This window comes from Papio anubis, chromosome 18 (assembly GCF_008728515.1).
Source record: "Papio anubis isolate 15944 chromosome 18, Panubis1.0, whole genome shotgun sequence".
Taxonomy (NCBI): Eukaryota; Metazoa; Chordata; class Mammalia; order Primates; family Cercopithecidae; genus Papio; species Papio anubis.
The window spans coordinates 108956-124286 of record NC_044993.1 but is presented as its reverse complement, the minus strand read 5'-3'; the positions used below and the strand labels follow the sequence as shown (position 1 = coordinate 124286).

At 58.2% G+C, this 15331-nt stretch overlaps 1 protein-coding gene across 1 annotated transcript; it reads left to right on the top strand.

The window, feature by feature from the left end:
• The first annotated feature begins 1905 nt into the window (after window positions 1–1905).
• TUBB3 (tubulin beta 3 class III) lies at window positions 1906–14683 on the top strand. Its single transcript, XM_021932323.1, has 4 exons — window positions 1906–2079; window positions 11430–11538; window positions 12380–12490; window positions 13312–14683. The coding sequence occupies exons 1-4, from the start codon at window positions 2023–2025 to the stop codon at window positions 14385–14387; spliced, it is 1353 nt and encodes a 450-aa protein (XP_021788015.1). The 5' UTR covers window positions 1906–2022; the 3' UTR covers window positions 14388–14683.
• The last annotated feature ends 648 nt before the right edge of the window (window positions 14684–15331 follow it).

Below are 15331 nucleotides of genomic sequence, written 5' to 3'. Positions count from 1 at the left end.
GCCGTGATGAGCCGTGAATGGGACCATCCCTGGTCACTCTGAGATGCCTGGAAGGGGGCTCAGTGCAGGCGGGCTGGGGGCTGGGTCTGCTGTCTGTCCAGCACTGCCATTCTGGGAGTGGGCAGGTGGGGTGGGGGTCGGGGGTGGTCTGTGTTGAGCCAGTCCTGGGAAGTGCTGGATGTGAGGCCTCCGAGGATGAGGATGAGGCAGAGGCCCAGCGGCGGACAAGTCCCCTGGGAAGGAACTATGCTGCCTGGTGCTAGGGAGCAGTGGAGCCCCTGGGCCATCCCTCTGCTGAAACCTGGGCATCTCACTGAAGAGACCAACTCCATTTCCTCTGCAGACGCTGAGCACTCAGTCACCCCCTTTCTGGAACAGGCTCAGTGGAGGCTGCAGGGCTGCCATCAGCCAACTCCTAGGCAGGCCCAGTCAGCAGCCCCCTGGCCAGCCCCACCCCTGCGTCAGCTCCAGCCCTGACTGCCGGCCTCAGAACTGGGAGCTGCTTCCTGGCAGGGCCCGCCTGTGCTGGGAGACCGGACGGTGAGTCAGCCTTCAGCCTGGCACCAGAGCTCTCTGAGGATGGAGCAGGGGTTGGCTGGCCTGAGGCTGCAAAACTTCCCTCATGGAGACAGGCAGGCACCCAGACGCTCACCCTGGACTCCCTTGAACAGGGACAGGGAGGAACTCCAGGCAGCTAGACCCCAGCCACAGCCACTTGAGCACACTGTGGGGCAGGGAGGGGCATCTCTTGAGAACAAAAGATCCATTTCTCGACTTTCCAAACTGGAGAGCTTCTTGAGAGAAAAGAGAGAGACAAGGACAAAGCCATGCCACCCACACAGTCCTGTGCACACAGACCGGACACAGGCGTCCACAGGAGGGTTTGCAGCTGCTCATTGTGTGAAGTGAATGCTGATTTGGGGACGGGGGGTCGTCTGTGCATTGTGCACTGTCAGACCCTTCCTGAAGGATTTTTGTTACTGAAATATCAGAAGGTCCTTGTTATAAGGTGGTGTCACTGTAATATCTGGCCCAGGAGGAGGTCAGTGCTGTGCGGGCGAGCCCTTCCCTCCCTCCCTTCTTCTCTGACCAGTAGACGCATCTCCAGTTGTTCCCCTGAGGCCCCCCTGCAGCATTCTCCGACATCAGAGAGTGAGTCAGATAGAAGCCGCTGCCCACCCTCCCCCACCCTGGCCGGGTTCTTGCCTGGCTTGTGCGTCCTTGTGACAATTCCTGACACGGATGCGCACCGGGCAGTGGCACGTCCAGGTGCTGTGCGCGGCCGGGCCCACAAAGCTCCTTTGGCCTTTCACGGAGCCCCCTGGGGGAGGGGGCCAGGTGGCCCCCCCACTGCGGAAGCCGGCGACCCACGGAGCTCGCTCTCGGCCGCCGCCACCCCTCTGTGTCCGCGCCCTTCCGAGCTCTGATCGGACGCTTTGTTTCTTCTCAGTGGGTTCAGGGCCTGCGCCAGCCTTTACCTACCTCCCCCACCCAAAACCGGCAAAGCTCAGAGCACCTTTTCTGCCAAAAGACAGGGAGCTGGGAAGGTGCGGCTTGGTCCCTAAACCGGCGTGGGGATAAAGACCCTCCTTACAAAGCCGCAGGGTGGGGCTGTCGCAAGGGCGGAACCGGCAGGGTAGCCGGGGGCGGGGTTCCCAGGGCCGAGGGGGGCTTCTATTGTCCTCCCCGGAGCCCGGCGCCCCCACAGGCAGCTCCTCTGGGAGGCAGCCCCTCCTTTCGAGTGCGCGGGGGCCCCCAGACCGCGCCCGGCCCTGCGCTGGGGGAGGCTTGGCTGCGGGAGGGGCGCCGCATTGCGCGCGGCGGGCGGGGACGCGCGGTGCGGGGCCTGCGGGCCGGGCGGGATTCTGCGGCGGCGCCTCCCGATTGGCCACCCGCGGTGACATCAGCCGATGCGAAGGGCGGGGCCGCAGCTATAAGATCGCGCGGCCGCGGTCCCCGACCCTCAGCAGCCAGCCCGGCCCGCCCGCGCCCGTCCGCAGCCGCCAGCAAGACGCGCCCAGCATGAGGGAGATCGTGCACATCCAGGCCGGCCAGTGCGGCAACCAGATCGGGGCCAAGGTGAGGCTGCGCGCCCCGGCCTGTCCCGGGCCTCGGGGCGGGAGGAGGGAGGCGCCGTGCCCCGCGGGCCGCACCTCCAGCCGCCCCCGCCCCTGCGAACCTGCAACAAAGGGATGCGCCCAGCGTCGCGCCGGGCGGCCGGGACGCGGGGCCCCCGCCCTGGGACTCTCGCCCGCACCTCTCCTCCCCTGCCCAGGTGACCTCGGGCTGTCGGGGCGCAGCTCACGTCAGTCGCGAAGCCTCAGCCCCCTCCACACCTGCGCCCCCTCCACACCTGCGCCTCCTCCACCAGGCCTCCGCAGGTGCAGCTGGGAGCCCTGTCTGGGCGTGGCCCTCTTTTTAGGGGCCGCAGCATAGCCTTGAGTGAGACGGGTGGGGTAGGCAGATTTGGGTGGGCTGGGGTTCTCCTCACAGCCTTGATTCCCTTGGCCCGAACCCCCCACTGGAGGAACCGAACGTCCCTCGAGAGGCTAGAGCCGCCCCGATGTCCCCAGCCTGCTCCAAGAGCCCTCGGCGTCCTAGCCCCACCCTGTCCCTTTGTTGGAGGGATTGGGCCTGGACTCGAGATGACCTTGGTCCAGGACCAGGCTCTCCATCGGCGCAGCCGCTCCTGGGCAACCCCTGCGGGGCTTGACCGCGCCCACCCAGGGTCTACCGGTCTGGGGATTGGATGTGGGAACAAAGCCGGGCTGTGGGGTGTGGAGGCTGCACCGTGGCGCGCCCCTCCCTCCATTGTTAGCCCACCTCGCAGATGTCGGGGCCAGGCAGGAAGGGGCGTTGATGCAGCTCTACAGGGACCCCCGCCTAAATCATTAAGGGGACGTCTTGTCCCCTGGTCCTGGGAGGCTGTCCCTGACCCAAGGTCACACAGTAGGTGCGAGAGAGCTGGGCTGGCCCTTGGTTCTCATCCCCTGCAGGAGCCAACCTGGGGCTCGGGCGGGGCGGGTGGGGGTTCTGCTTGCCAAAGGGTCTACCCTCCGAACAGTGTTGGAGAACGGGGGATGGGGTGAGGCTGGCTTTGTCAGGACCAAGGCCAGGGACCCAGCTCAGGGCTGGTGCAGCGCTGATTCTGGGAAGGAGGGGGTGGAGGAGACGGTCCTGGAGGGGAAGGGGCCAGAGAAAGGCTTCCTCGGGAGGCTGTTGCCACGGAAACCAGGCAGGAACAAAAAGCTAATTACAACAGGGCCAGCCACGTGGCTGACATGTAAATTGCAACTTTGGCTCTGGGTGGAGGCGCCTCTGAGGGTGGGAGGCCCAGTAATGGGGAGACTCTAATCACCCAAGGAGACAGCTGTGCCTGCCAAGGAGAGCCTGGGGGAGGGGAGGCCTGGGGGACAGTGGCCTCAAATCAAACCGGGACTCCTGGAGCAGCCTCTGACAGCTGCCCTGGCCTGATGGGAGGGGCTGAGGGCTCATTAATGTGGTCACTGGGGCCAAGCCTGCCCTGAGCATCTGCTCCTGGGAGGGTCAGGGGTCGCTGTGGGGAGGGAGGGCAGGCAGCCCTGAGGCCCACCTGGGGTTTCTCCTTCTATGACTGGGATGGGCCCAGAGCTGTGGTCCCACAAGGCACTTATCAGGCAAGAGCTGGGACCTAGAAGTCAGTTCCACATGCAGACATCCCCTGAGGCTCCATGGGTGGCAGTGGCAGCCCTTGTCCCCTGGACCGCGTCCTTGGCTGCCTTGTGCTCTGCTTCTCAACACTGGAGCCCTCAGTTTGCCCACTACTTTTATTCCTTTTGAGGTTTTTCTTAATTTATTTTGTTTTAAAAATTAATACCTGGCCGGGCACGGTGGATCAGGAATCTCATGTAATCCCAGCACTTTGGGAGACTGAAACTGGAGGATCACTTTAGCAAAGGAGTTCAAGACCAGCCTGGGTAACATGGTGAAACTCCGTTTCAAAAAAAAAAAAAAAAAATTAGCCTGGCGTGGTGGGCGCGCCTGTAGCCCCATCTACTTGGGAGGCTGAGATGGGACATCGTTTCAGCGTGGGAGGTCGAGGCTGCAATTAGCTATGACCGCACCACTGTACTCCAGACTAGGCGATGAGAGAGACCCTGTCTCAAAATAATAATAATAGTATCTGATTCTTTTTAACAATGCAAACAACAGAGAAGTAAATTTTCTCGGGGCGGGGCGCGGCAAGAGCGTATTCCTTTCCTCTGCTGCCCTTGTGGAATCAATGGGAAGCAGCTCAGTGGTTTGCGTCCAGCCGCACCCTCGCCCTGGAAGGTCTCCAGGGGTCACACGCGAATTCCCCCGGGCCAGGGCCCGTGTAGGGGATTCGCCCCCTGACGGGAAGTTCCTTGGCCGTTCTCGGCCTCCACTCCCACAGCTGGTGGGGGGGCAGCAGCTGAAGGCGGGCAAGGCGGCTGCTCCTCTGTCTGGGGTCCTCGGGTGGTGCCTGGCTGGGCAGGAAGGAAGGTGCCCAGAAAGGTGCCCCTCTGGGCAGAGGGAAGTCGGGGTGACTCGAGGCCGGGAGCAAAGCCGGGTCCCGGGCGGTCACGCGGCAGCGCGGACGACTCACCGCGGTCACCCCTGCGCTGGGAGCCGCGCCCGCATCGTCTCGCGGGGATGAGGTAAGCCGGGCGCAGCCAGCCCCGAGGAGCCCCGAGGATGAGAAAACCCGAAGCCCGAACAGCCGAGCGGCCGCCTGCAGTCACCCCTGGGGGGCAGGGGCGGGCCGGGCTGTGCAGAAGCACCTGGGCCCGCGGGACGCAGGACGCTGCCCCGCCGCGGCGCAGAGCTGAGCCTGGGCCCCCGGGGTCTCCTTTCCTGGGGCCTGTGCTCCTCCCTCCCGGGTTCGGGGCGGGGCGGGGCGGGGCAGGCGGGGGCGGGGGGGGGGGCCTTTGTCCTCCGCGCGGGCTTCGGCGCCGCCTCCTCGCTGCTGCTGGGCGGGGAGGGGGCGGGGCCTGGCCCTCGCAGCCAATGGGAGACGGCATCCCTGCTCGCCCCGCCCCCTCGCCTGAACGCCCCCTTGGAGCCGCGGGCCGGGCGGGAACCGCATTCGGGTCCTGCAGGGGCTTGGAGGCCCCGGTCTCGCAGCCCCTTCTGCGGCGGCCGCCGCTCCCACCTCCGCCGCTGCCACCTGCCTGGGCCGCTGCCCGCAAAGCCCAGCCCCGCTTTCCCCGGGACCCAAGCGCGGCGCGAGGTCAGCACCAAGGACAGCGCCCGGGCCGAGAGGCTGGCCTCGAACGCCGGGTTCTGCGTTTTGTTTTTACGTTTCTGTTTTTGCTTTTTGTTTTTGGTTATGAGACGAGGTCTGGCTCTGTCGCCCGGGCTGGAGTCCAGTGGCGCGATCTCGGCTCACCGCATCGTCGGCCTCCCGAGTGGATGGGACCACAGGCGCGCGCTCACCACCACGCCTGGCCACAATTTTTTTTTCTTCCTTTTTTTTAGATGGAGTTTCGCTCTTGTTACCCAGGCTGGACTGCAGTGGCGTCTAAACAGTGCAGCCTCCCACCTCCTGGGTTCAAAAGCGGTCTCTGCCTCAGCTCCTGATGGCTTCCTGGGATTACAAGCTACTACGTAGGCTGGAAATTTTGTGTTGCACCCAAGTGAAGTGACAGAGGTTTCATCATGTTGACTGGGCTGGTCTCCAAACTTCCTGACCTCAGGTGATTCACCACTCACCTCAAGCCTCCCGAGTAGCAGGTGCGGGAGTGTGAGCCACACCTAACCCAACTTGATTTTCCAGCCTATAGCCAGTGATGTTAACAACCTAGTTCCTGCATTGTTGTTTATTGTTTCTTTTTTGAGACTGAGTCTCGGCTCTCAGCCACCCAGGCTGGAGTCCCAGTGGCGGATCCTCATCCACCTCCCGGGTTCGCCATTCTCCTGCCTCAGCCTCCCAGTAGCTGGGACCTACAAAGCGCCACTCCCTCGCCAGCTAAGTTTTTGTATTTTTTAAAATGAGCGGGGTTCCACTATGTTGGCTGGGATGATTGCTCAGTCTCAGGCCATGGTGATCTCACTGGTCTCAGCCAAAGTGTGATTGCAGGCAGGCCCAGGCCTCAGGGGCGGGGTGGCATGTGTGGCGGGGCTGTGATGGTGGCGGATCTCCATTATGCAGGCTCACTCCACTGGGTTCATCCCTTGTTCTCCTTGCCTCAAACATAGTGAAGGGTTTTGGGGAAGCACTTATTGGCTGGTTTTGTTTGAAGTAGAGAGCTGAAGGTTTCACCGGTGGTGGCCAGATGGTCTCAATCCTCTGACCCTCGTGATCATGTCTCAGCATCCCAAGATGCTGGGGATTGCAGGCTTGAGCTTTGCTGCTTGACGCCTTGTTTCTTAAATAACATAAAGCGGGCACTGGTGGCTCACGTGCCTGCTCAGCTCCACTGAGGCACCAGTAGTGAATCTTTGAGCTCAGGAGTTCAAAGTTCAACCTGGGCAGCTCTCTTGAACCCTGTCCTAAAAACAAAAATTAACTGGTATTCCCGTGGCACGCATAGCCTGTGGTCCCAGCCTGGACTGAGGTGAGAGGATCACTTGGGGGAGGTGGGCAGAGGTTAAAGTGAGACTGAGATGGCACTGCATTCCAGCCTGAGCAGCTGAAACAAGACAGCAATCTCAAAAATAAAAAAATAAAAAAATATTTTATTCACTTTATCTCCAAATTACAATTTTAACCTACAAAAACAATTAATATATTCTCGTTAAAAAAGTAAAGAAATATTGATTAAGGCTGAAGTACACATTTAGCCGCTTCTCTCTATCAGTGGAACAAATTTCTTTTCTATCCCTTCTAGTCCTTTTATTTAAGTATTACTTAATGCATATGGTTTTAAAACTTTAAATAGTATCTAAAACCTTTTAACAAATGAAACCAGCATGTGCTGAATGTTTTCTTTTTGAGGCAGTCTCGCTGTATCCCTCCAGGCTACCGGAGTGCAGTGGCCCGATCTCGGCTCACTGCAAGCTCCACCTCCCGGGTTCACGCCATTTCTCCACGCCTCAGCCTCCCAGTAGCTGGGACTGCAGGCATGCCTCCCCGCCCGGCTAGTTTTTTAAGAGGCCGAGTCTCAGCTCTGTCGCCAGGCTGGAGTGCAGTGGCTGATCTCGGCTCACCTGCAGCTCCACCTCGGTTCACGCCATTCTCCGCCTCAGCCTCGGTAGCTGGGACTACAGGCGCCGCCACCCGCCCGGCTAGTTTTTGTGATTTTTAGTAGAGGCCGGGGTTTCACCATGTGTTACAGCCAGGATGGTCTCGATCTCCTAACCTCGTGATCCACCCGCCTCGGCCTCCCAAAGTACTGGGATTACAGGCTTGAGCCACCGCGCCCGGCCTGCTGAATGTTTTCATGTCAAACTTTGTGGTAAGGCCTTGATGTGGGTACCATTCACACACGCATCTCACAGATGAGAAAGCAGGTCCTGCGAGGCACAGTGCCTGGCCCACAGCTGTGCTCATGCTGGGCCCTGAATCTACTCTGGTCCATTGCTCCTGCCGCCCCATGCCTCACTCAGCAGAGGACTTCCCATAGATGTGTTACTCTGTCCACCCCTCCTTTACAGGGGCTGGTGGTGGTGGGTTCCCTGAAACCACAAATTTGGGGTGTCCCAGTGCTTTGGGGAGCAAGGTCCCCGGCTCAAGTGGACTGCCAGCAACTAAATTAATGGAGGATCCTGAAAGACAGTATTAGGGAGGCAAGCAGTACGTGGGAAGCTTGGACGAGCCCTCAAATGCCTCTGTGACCTGTTTTTTTTTTTTTTTTAGACAGGGTCTCACTCTGTCACCTGCACTGGCATGATCTAGGCTCACTGCAACCTCCGCCTCCCTGGCTCAAGTGATCCTCCCACCTCAGCCTCCTGAGTAGCTGGGGCTATAGGCATGCATCACCATGCCCAACTTAATTTTTTTTTTTCGGTAGAGACAGGGTTTCACCATGTTGCCTAGACTGGTCTCGAACTCCTGGACTCAACTGATCCACCTCTCTTGGCCTCCCAAAGTGCTGGGATTATAAATATGAGCCACCATGGCCAGCTGATTTTTTGTTTTGTTTTGTTTTGTTTTGAGATGGAGTCTCACTCTGTCACTCAGGCTGGAGTGCGGTGGAGTGATCTTGGCTCACTGCAACCTCCACCTCCTGGGTTCAAGCAATTTTCCTGCCTTAGCCTCCCAAGTAGCTGGGATTACAGGTGCCCACCACCACACCAGCTAATTTTTTTTTTTTTTTTTTTTTTTGAGACGGAGTCTTGCTTCTATCGCTCAGGCTGGAGTGCAGTGGTGCCACCTCGGCTCACTGCAAGCTCTGCCTCCCAGGTTCACGCCATTCTCCTGCCTCAGCCTCCCAAGTAGCTGGGACTACAGGTGCCCGCCACCATGCCTGGCTAATTTTTTGTATTTTAGTAGAGACAGGGTTTCACCTTGCCAGCCAGGATGGTCTCAATTTCCTGACCCCGTGATCTGCCTGCCTTGACCTCCCGAAGTGCTGGGGCCACAGGCGTGAGCCACTGCGCCCAGCCTAATTTTTGTATTTTTTAGTAGAGATGGGGTTTCACCATGTTGGTCAGGCTGGTCTTGAACTACCGACCTCGTGATCCACCTACCTTGGCCTCCCAAAGTGCTGGGATTACAGGGGTGTGAGCCACCGTGCCCAGCCTTTTTTTTTTTTTTTAAGACAGGGTCTCACTCTTGTCCCACAGGCTGGTGTGCCGTGGCTTGATCTTGGCTCACTGCAACCTCTGCCCCCAGGGTTCAAGTGATTCTCCTGTCTCAGACTCTCAAGTAGCTGAGATTACAGGTGCGTGTTACCACGCCTGGCTAATTTTTGTATTTTAATTAGAGACAGGGTTTTGCCATGTTGACCAGTTTGGTCTCGAACTCCTGACCTCAAATGATCTACCTGCCTCAGCCTCCCAAAGTGCTGGGATTACAGGCATGAGCCACCACACTCAGCCTGATTCTTTTTTTTTTTTTTTTTTTTTTTTGAGACGTCATCTCGCTCTATCGCCCAGGCTAGAGTGCAGTGGTGCAATCTCTGCTTGCTGCAAGCTCTGCCTCCCAGATTCATGCCATTCTCAAACCTCAGCCTCCCGAGTAGCTGGGACTACAGGCGTCCACCACCACACCCAGCTAATTTTTTTGTATTTTTTTAGTAGAGATGGGGTTTCACTGTGTTAGCCAGGATGGTCTCAATCTCCTGACCTCATGATCTGCCCGCCTCAGCCTCCCAAAGTGCTGGGATTTCAGGTGTGAGCCACCGCGCCCAGCCCTGATTCATTTTTATAATGTAAAAGCTTAATGCAAAAAGAATAAAACTTAGCAATGACAAAAATGCCCAAAAGGTGGAAATAAATCCACCCCTGACCTTTGTGGCGAGATGACCTCTGACAACAGTCTCAGGGTGAATTGGCATCGTGAGACTGTTAGCAGAGGCTGTCCATGTCCACACTGTTCATGTTATAATAATTACACTGTGTTTATTCTTAAGGTTTTAAAAACATTTATTTTTAACAAATTTTCTTTGAAAAGCTACACTGTGCACGTGATAAAATCCAACAGGACCATAGGGCACCCCGTGAGAAGAAGGTTCTCCCAGTCTGGGGCCCCTCCCCAGGCACAGCCTTCCATACATCTAACAGAGACACCCACACATAGAGAAGCACCCACAAACCGTTTCTTTCCTTCTTTTATTTGAGATGGCGTTTCCCTCTGTCGCCCAGGCTGGAGTGCAGTGGTGCGATGTAAGCTCACTGCAACCTCCGCTTCCTGAATTCATGCGATTCTCCTGCCTCAGCCTCCAGAGTAGCTGGGACTACAGGCGCCTGCTACCACACCCAGCTAATTTTTGTATTTTTAGTAGAGACGGGGTTTCACCATGTTGGCCAGGATGGTCTCAAACTCCTGTCCTACGGTGATCTGCCTGCCTCGGCCTCCCAAAGTGCTGGGATTGCAGGTGTGAGCCACTGTGTCAGGCCTGCTAGAGGCATCCTAAAACATATCTCCTGTGTCTCCATTCCAAAGCACATCTTTGTTTGCACTCCTGGAGTCCTCCCGCGTCAGCCTCCCAAAGTGCTGGGATTGCAGTTGTGAGCCACTGTGCTGGGCCCCACCAAATTGTTTTCTCACCTGCTGTTTTTTGGAGGAATCTTTTCTGCAGTGCGTGAGTCACGTGTAGAGCCCCTTGTTCTTGAGTCCTTCATGCCCGTCAGCTCATCTAAAAGTCACTCCTGAGGAGTGAGGGCAAGGGGCATTGGGAGAGATCAGGTGGCCCCAGGAAGCCATCCAGCATGTGTCCCAGGAGGCCTGCTGCCTGCAGACACTGCTCCCAGACACAGCAGCCTTGGCCATCAGCGTGTGTCCCACGATGAGGTGGCAAGTTCTCTGCAGGCCTTGCTCTCACCCAGGGGTGTGGGTCTCCGTGTGCACACATATGTGCTAATAGTTCTACGTTTGCCATATACCATTTATATGCCTTATGCAGATTAACCCACTTTAATCTCAAAAAGACCTGCTGTCATCATGCCCATTGTACAGATGAGGACACCGAGTCACAGAATCCTGGTGACCTGTGCAAGGTCACACAGCTGGGAGGGGTGGGGGAGGGGCCTATGAACCCAGCAGGCCCAGCCCCTGAGTCTAGGCTCTGCAGCTGTCTTGGGAGCAGAGTCTGAGAAGCACAATAGGTACCTGTTCTAGGGGGAGAAAGGTGGAGGTGGCAGGTAGAGAGCGGATGACCCCTGGGAGCTGGGACGGCTCCACACAGACAGGCTGGGTGACCTCAGGCAAGTCGCTACCCATTTGGGACCCCAAGGACCCCTCTGCAGACCCAGCTGGGGGTCCCTGATGAGGTTGGCTCTCAGGGTCCCTATGAGTCCCATTGGCTGAGGCCAGTAATGTCCCGGCACCTTCAATGGACATGGTTTGCTCTGACGTGGAGGGGCAGGTGTAGCAGCCAAAAGCGATCCTGAGCTCCGGGCCTCTGAACCCTGCCCTACCAGCTACTGTGGGTGTGTCTACCCTCTCTCTGTCTCAGTTTCCTTTTCTGAGGAGAGGCGGGTAGTAAAAACCATCCCTCAGGCTGTTTATTACCAACACCCTTCGTGGAGGGATCAGCTGGCCCAGGCCCTTGCCAGCAGGTGCACAGCTGGGCCTGGGGGCCTGGGTGTGGGTCTGTTGAACCTTGACCCACCCTGGAGCTGTGGTCGGACTGGACGTGCAGGTGTGGAGGTGCGTGTTTATTAGGGCGATTTCTGACAGATGACAGAGTGTGGGGCTCTCTTTGTGGAGGCCTTGGGTCAAAAGCCCTCATTTTGCACCAAGGGCTATGAGGCTTCACAAGGGCAAGGGCCTGACTGGGGTTATGGGCCACCCGCCGACCCCTCCTCTCCCACTTTGTTTGCAGTTCTGGGAAGTCATCAGCGATGAGCATGGCATCGACCCCAGCGGCAACTACGTGGGCGACTCGGACTTGCAGCTGGAGCGGATCAGCGTCTACTACAACGAGGCCTCCTGTGAGTGGCTGCCTCAGCCTCCCCACCCCAGCCTCCCCACCCCAGCCTCCCCACCTCAGCCTCCCCACCCCAGCCTCCCCACCTCAGCCTCCCCACCTCAGCCTCCCCACCCCAGCCTCTCCATCCCAGCCCTGGACTGACCAGGTTTCCTCAGCATCTCTGTCCTCCCATGGGTTGGCCGAGATGCCAGCAGGCATAAGTGGATGTCGGGCATCCAGAGGCACAAAATAAAGACAACAAATCACAGTCACAAAAGTGAGAGCCAAACGTATTAGTGCCATGAGGGCCTTTGCGTGTCCAGAGGCACAGACAGGGATGGGGTGGGCCAGAGACTTTGGAGGCTGTAAGAGGGTCTAGGGAAGGGGTCACCTGGAGGGCTTAGTCAGGGGCTATTTAGCAACTGGTATAAAGTGATTTCCATATCAAAGTGGTGATACACCCACCTGCCCACATGGACATGTGACTTAAAATTTTATTTAATTTAATAGAGTCAGTCTCGATATGTTGCCCAGGCTGGTCTTGAACTCCTGGACTCAAGTGATCCACCTGCCTTGGCCTCCCAAAGTGTTGGGAGTGTAGGCGTGAGCCCCTGCGCCTGGTGGGGGTGTGACTTGCTCTGTCCTGTCCTGCTCCGTCCTGTCCTGCTCTGTTCTTATACACAGTGAGGCTTAAGGTGAAGAAAGTTGCTCAAGCTTGCCTTTGGTCCAGGACTCTCTGACTTCAGAGTAAAGGCTCTTAGGATGTGAGCAGCAGGATGGCAGGCAGGCAGAGAATTTAGAAAGAATGAGGAGAGGCTCTGGCCCTCTGTAACCCAAATCACTGAGCCCTTCTCTCCCCTCAGCTCACAAGTACGTGCCTCGGGCCATTCTGGTTGACCTGGAACCTGGAACCATGGACAGTGTCCGCTCAGGGGCCTTTGGACACCTTTTCAGGCCTGACAATTTCATCTTTGGTAAGTTTCCCCTGCTCCAAGCTCTGATGGCAGACTGTATGACATGCAAGCCCAGGTCGGTGCACGGGGGCGGCTGTCAGAAATAACGAATGGTCAGCTCCTCACACGATCTTGAAGGGTGAGAACTGGTCTCTCCATTTTACAGCTGGGCATTGGAGGCCCAGAGAAAGGGTTCTGTGGGGAGAACAGAAACCACTCATGCATTTCAAGTGGAATGAAGTGTAAAGCAGACAGAAGCTTACAGAATTGCTAGAGAGCTGGTGAGACGGAATGGGGCCTCCAGAGGACTCCAGGGTCCAGGAGAATGAGGCCTTGCTGCAGCCAAGAGGGCAGGACGTTCTCGTGCCTGTGTCCTGGGGCAGGGCCATAGATGTGCCACACAAACTGGAGGGCCTCGCTTCGCTTCTGCCTTCCCAGCCTCAGCACACCCAACTGGTAGATGCCAGCTCACATCCAGCGCCCAACTGCCAGGGATCCTGGGGTGGCTGTTTAGGCTCCTGGCATAGTCAGTCAGAAGGAAGGTGGGCTGGAGCAGGAGGGTTGATCCACTCGCCCAGGATCCCCTCAGAAGGCAGAGCCTTGCTCTGGTGTGACCTCAAGTTCTCAAGACCCTGTCCAGAGCCCTTGTCTTCAGCACTCAGCAGCATTGACTCAGGGAAGCCACAGCGGGTATGAGAAGGGGTGCTCAGTGGGGTCTACTTTACAGAAATGAGAATGGGCACAGGGCTGCCATGGCTGCCCTGGGATGTTCAGGCAGGGGCTGGAGGTCTGGACTGCAGAGTCCCTGACCCCTGTCCCCTACCCCTCTTCTCCCTGCACAGGTCAGAGTGGGGCTGGCAACAACTGGGCCAAGGGTCACTACACGGAGGGTGCGGAGCTAGTGGACTCAGTCCTGGATGTCGTGCGGAAGGAGTGTGAAAACTGCGACTGCCTGCAGGGCTTCCAGCTGACCCACTCGCTGGGGGGTGGCACGGGCTCCGGCATGGGCACGCTGCTCATCAGCAAGGTGCGTGAGGAGTATCCGGACCGCATCATGAACACCTTCAGCGTCGTGCCCTCGCCCAAGGTGTCAGACACAGTGGTGGAGCCCTACAATGCCACGCTGTCCATCCACCAGCTGGTGGAGAATACGGATGAGACCTACTGCATCGACAACGAGGCACTCTACGACATCTGCTTCCGCACCCTCAAGCTGGCCACACCCACCTACGGGGACCTCAACCACCTGGTGTCAGCCACCATGAGCGGGGTCACCACCTCCTTGCGCTTCCCTGGCCAGCTCAACGCTGACCTGCGCAAGCTGGCCGTCAACATGGTGCCCTTCCCCCGTCTGCACTTCTTCATGCCCGGCTTCGCCCCCCTCACAGCCCGGGGCAGCCAGCAGTACCGGGCCCTGACCGTGCCCGAGCTCACCCAGCAGATGTTTGATGCCAAGAACATGATGGCTGCCTGCGACCCGCGCCACGGCCGCTACCTGACGGTGGCCACTGTGTTCCGGGGCCGTATGTCCATGAAGGAGGTGGACGAGCAGATGCTGGCCATCCAGAGCAAGAACAGCAGCTACTTCGTGGAGTGGATCCCCAACAATGTGAAGGTGGCCGTGTGTGACATCCCGCCCCGTGGCCTCAAGATGTCCTCCACCTTCATCGGGAACAGCACGGCCATCCAGGAGCTGTTCAAGCGCATCTCCGAGCAGTTCACGGCCATGTTCCGGCGCAAGGCCTTCCTGCACTGGTACACGGGCGAGGGCATGGACGAGATGGAGTTCACCGAGGCCGAAAGCAACATGAACGACCTGGTGTCCGAGTACCAGCAATACCAGGACGCCACGGCTGAGGAGGAGGGCGAGATGTACGAAGACGACGAGGAGGAGTCGGAGGCCCAGGGCCCCAAGTGAAGCTGCTTGCAGCTGGAGTGAGGGGCAGGTGGCGGCCGGGGCCAAGGTCAGCAGTGTCTGACCCCCAGAGCCATCTTGCTGCCGACACTGTACCCTGCTTTCCCCCTTGCCCTAGGGCTCCCTTGCCACCCTCCTGCAGTATTTACGGCCTCGTCCTCCCCACCTGGGCCATGTGTGTGCTGCTCCTGTCTGTCTGATTGCAGCTCCAGGCCTGACGTTTTATGGTTTTGTTTTTTACTGGTTTCTGTTTATATTTTCGGGGATACTTAATAAATCTATTGCTGTCAGATACCCTTGCTTGGTGCCAGAGATTTCCTTTTATTCTGGAAAGTTGTGTCCAGTGGGTGGAGGTGTCGACGGAGCCCGGGTGGGCAGGCAAGAGCTCATCCTCTCCCAGGCTGGTGGCTGAGAGAGGCCTGCGCTTGGGACCAGAAGGTGTCTCAAGACACAGCCCATGGGGAGACCCTGGAAACGGGGAACCCGAGAGAAGGAATGGGAAGTACCTAGATAAAGCCTCATTCTAGACCCCGAGATGCAGCCCTCCTGTGACTTAGAAACAAACCCACACTCATCCCCTGGTCTCCCACAGAGCGGCTTGCAGCCCGAGATTTCTCCACCTGTCTGCAGGCTGCACCCCGAGATTTATCCCACCTGCCTGCAGGCTGCAGCCCGAGATTTCTCTGTAGGCTGAAAGTTGGGGTAGGTGGACCCTGCTGGGGTGGAAACTGACATGAGACCTGAAGCCTCGGGTGAGAACCAGGGAGGTACGGAAGGGGGCCCTGAGCGCTGCCTGAAAAAGATGGTGTGTTGGGTGTCTCGGGACTGGGCCCTGAGAGGGGCTGCTGGGGTCAGGGAGATGCAGCCACAGGACCCAGGCCTGGGCTGCCAGGAGGGACATGTCAGTCCACCCGCCCCTGGCAGCCCCTTCCTGGGGTGCACCATAC

Excerpts from the sequence above, each read along its gene's own strand:
- TUBB3 (XM_021932323.1), top strand. The coding sequence starts at position 2,023 with ATGAGGGAGATCGTGCACATCCAGGCCGGCCAGTGCGGCAACCAGATC. Across the intron at positions 2,080-11,429 it reads GCAACCAGATCGGGGCCAAG|TTCTGGGAAGTCATCAGCGA; the intron begins GTGAGGCTGCGC and ends CTTTGTTTGCAG. Across the intron at positions 12,491-13,311 it reads GCCTGACAATTTCATCTTTG|GTCAGAGTGGGGCTGGCAAC; the intron begins GTAAGTTTCCCC and ends CTCCCTGCACAG.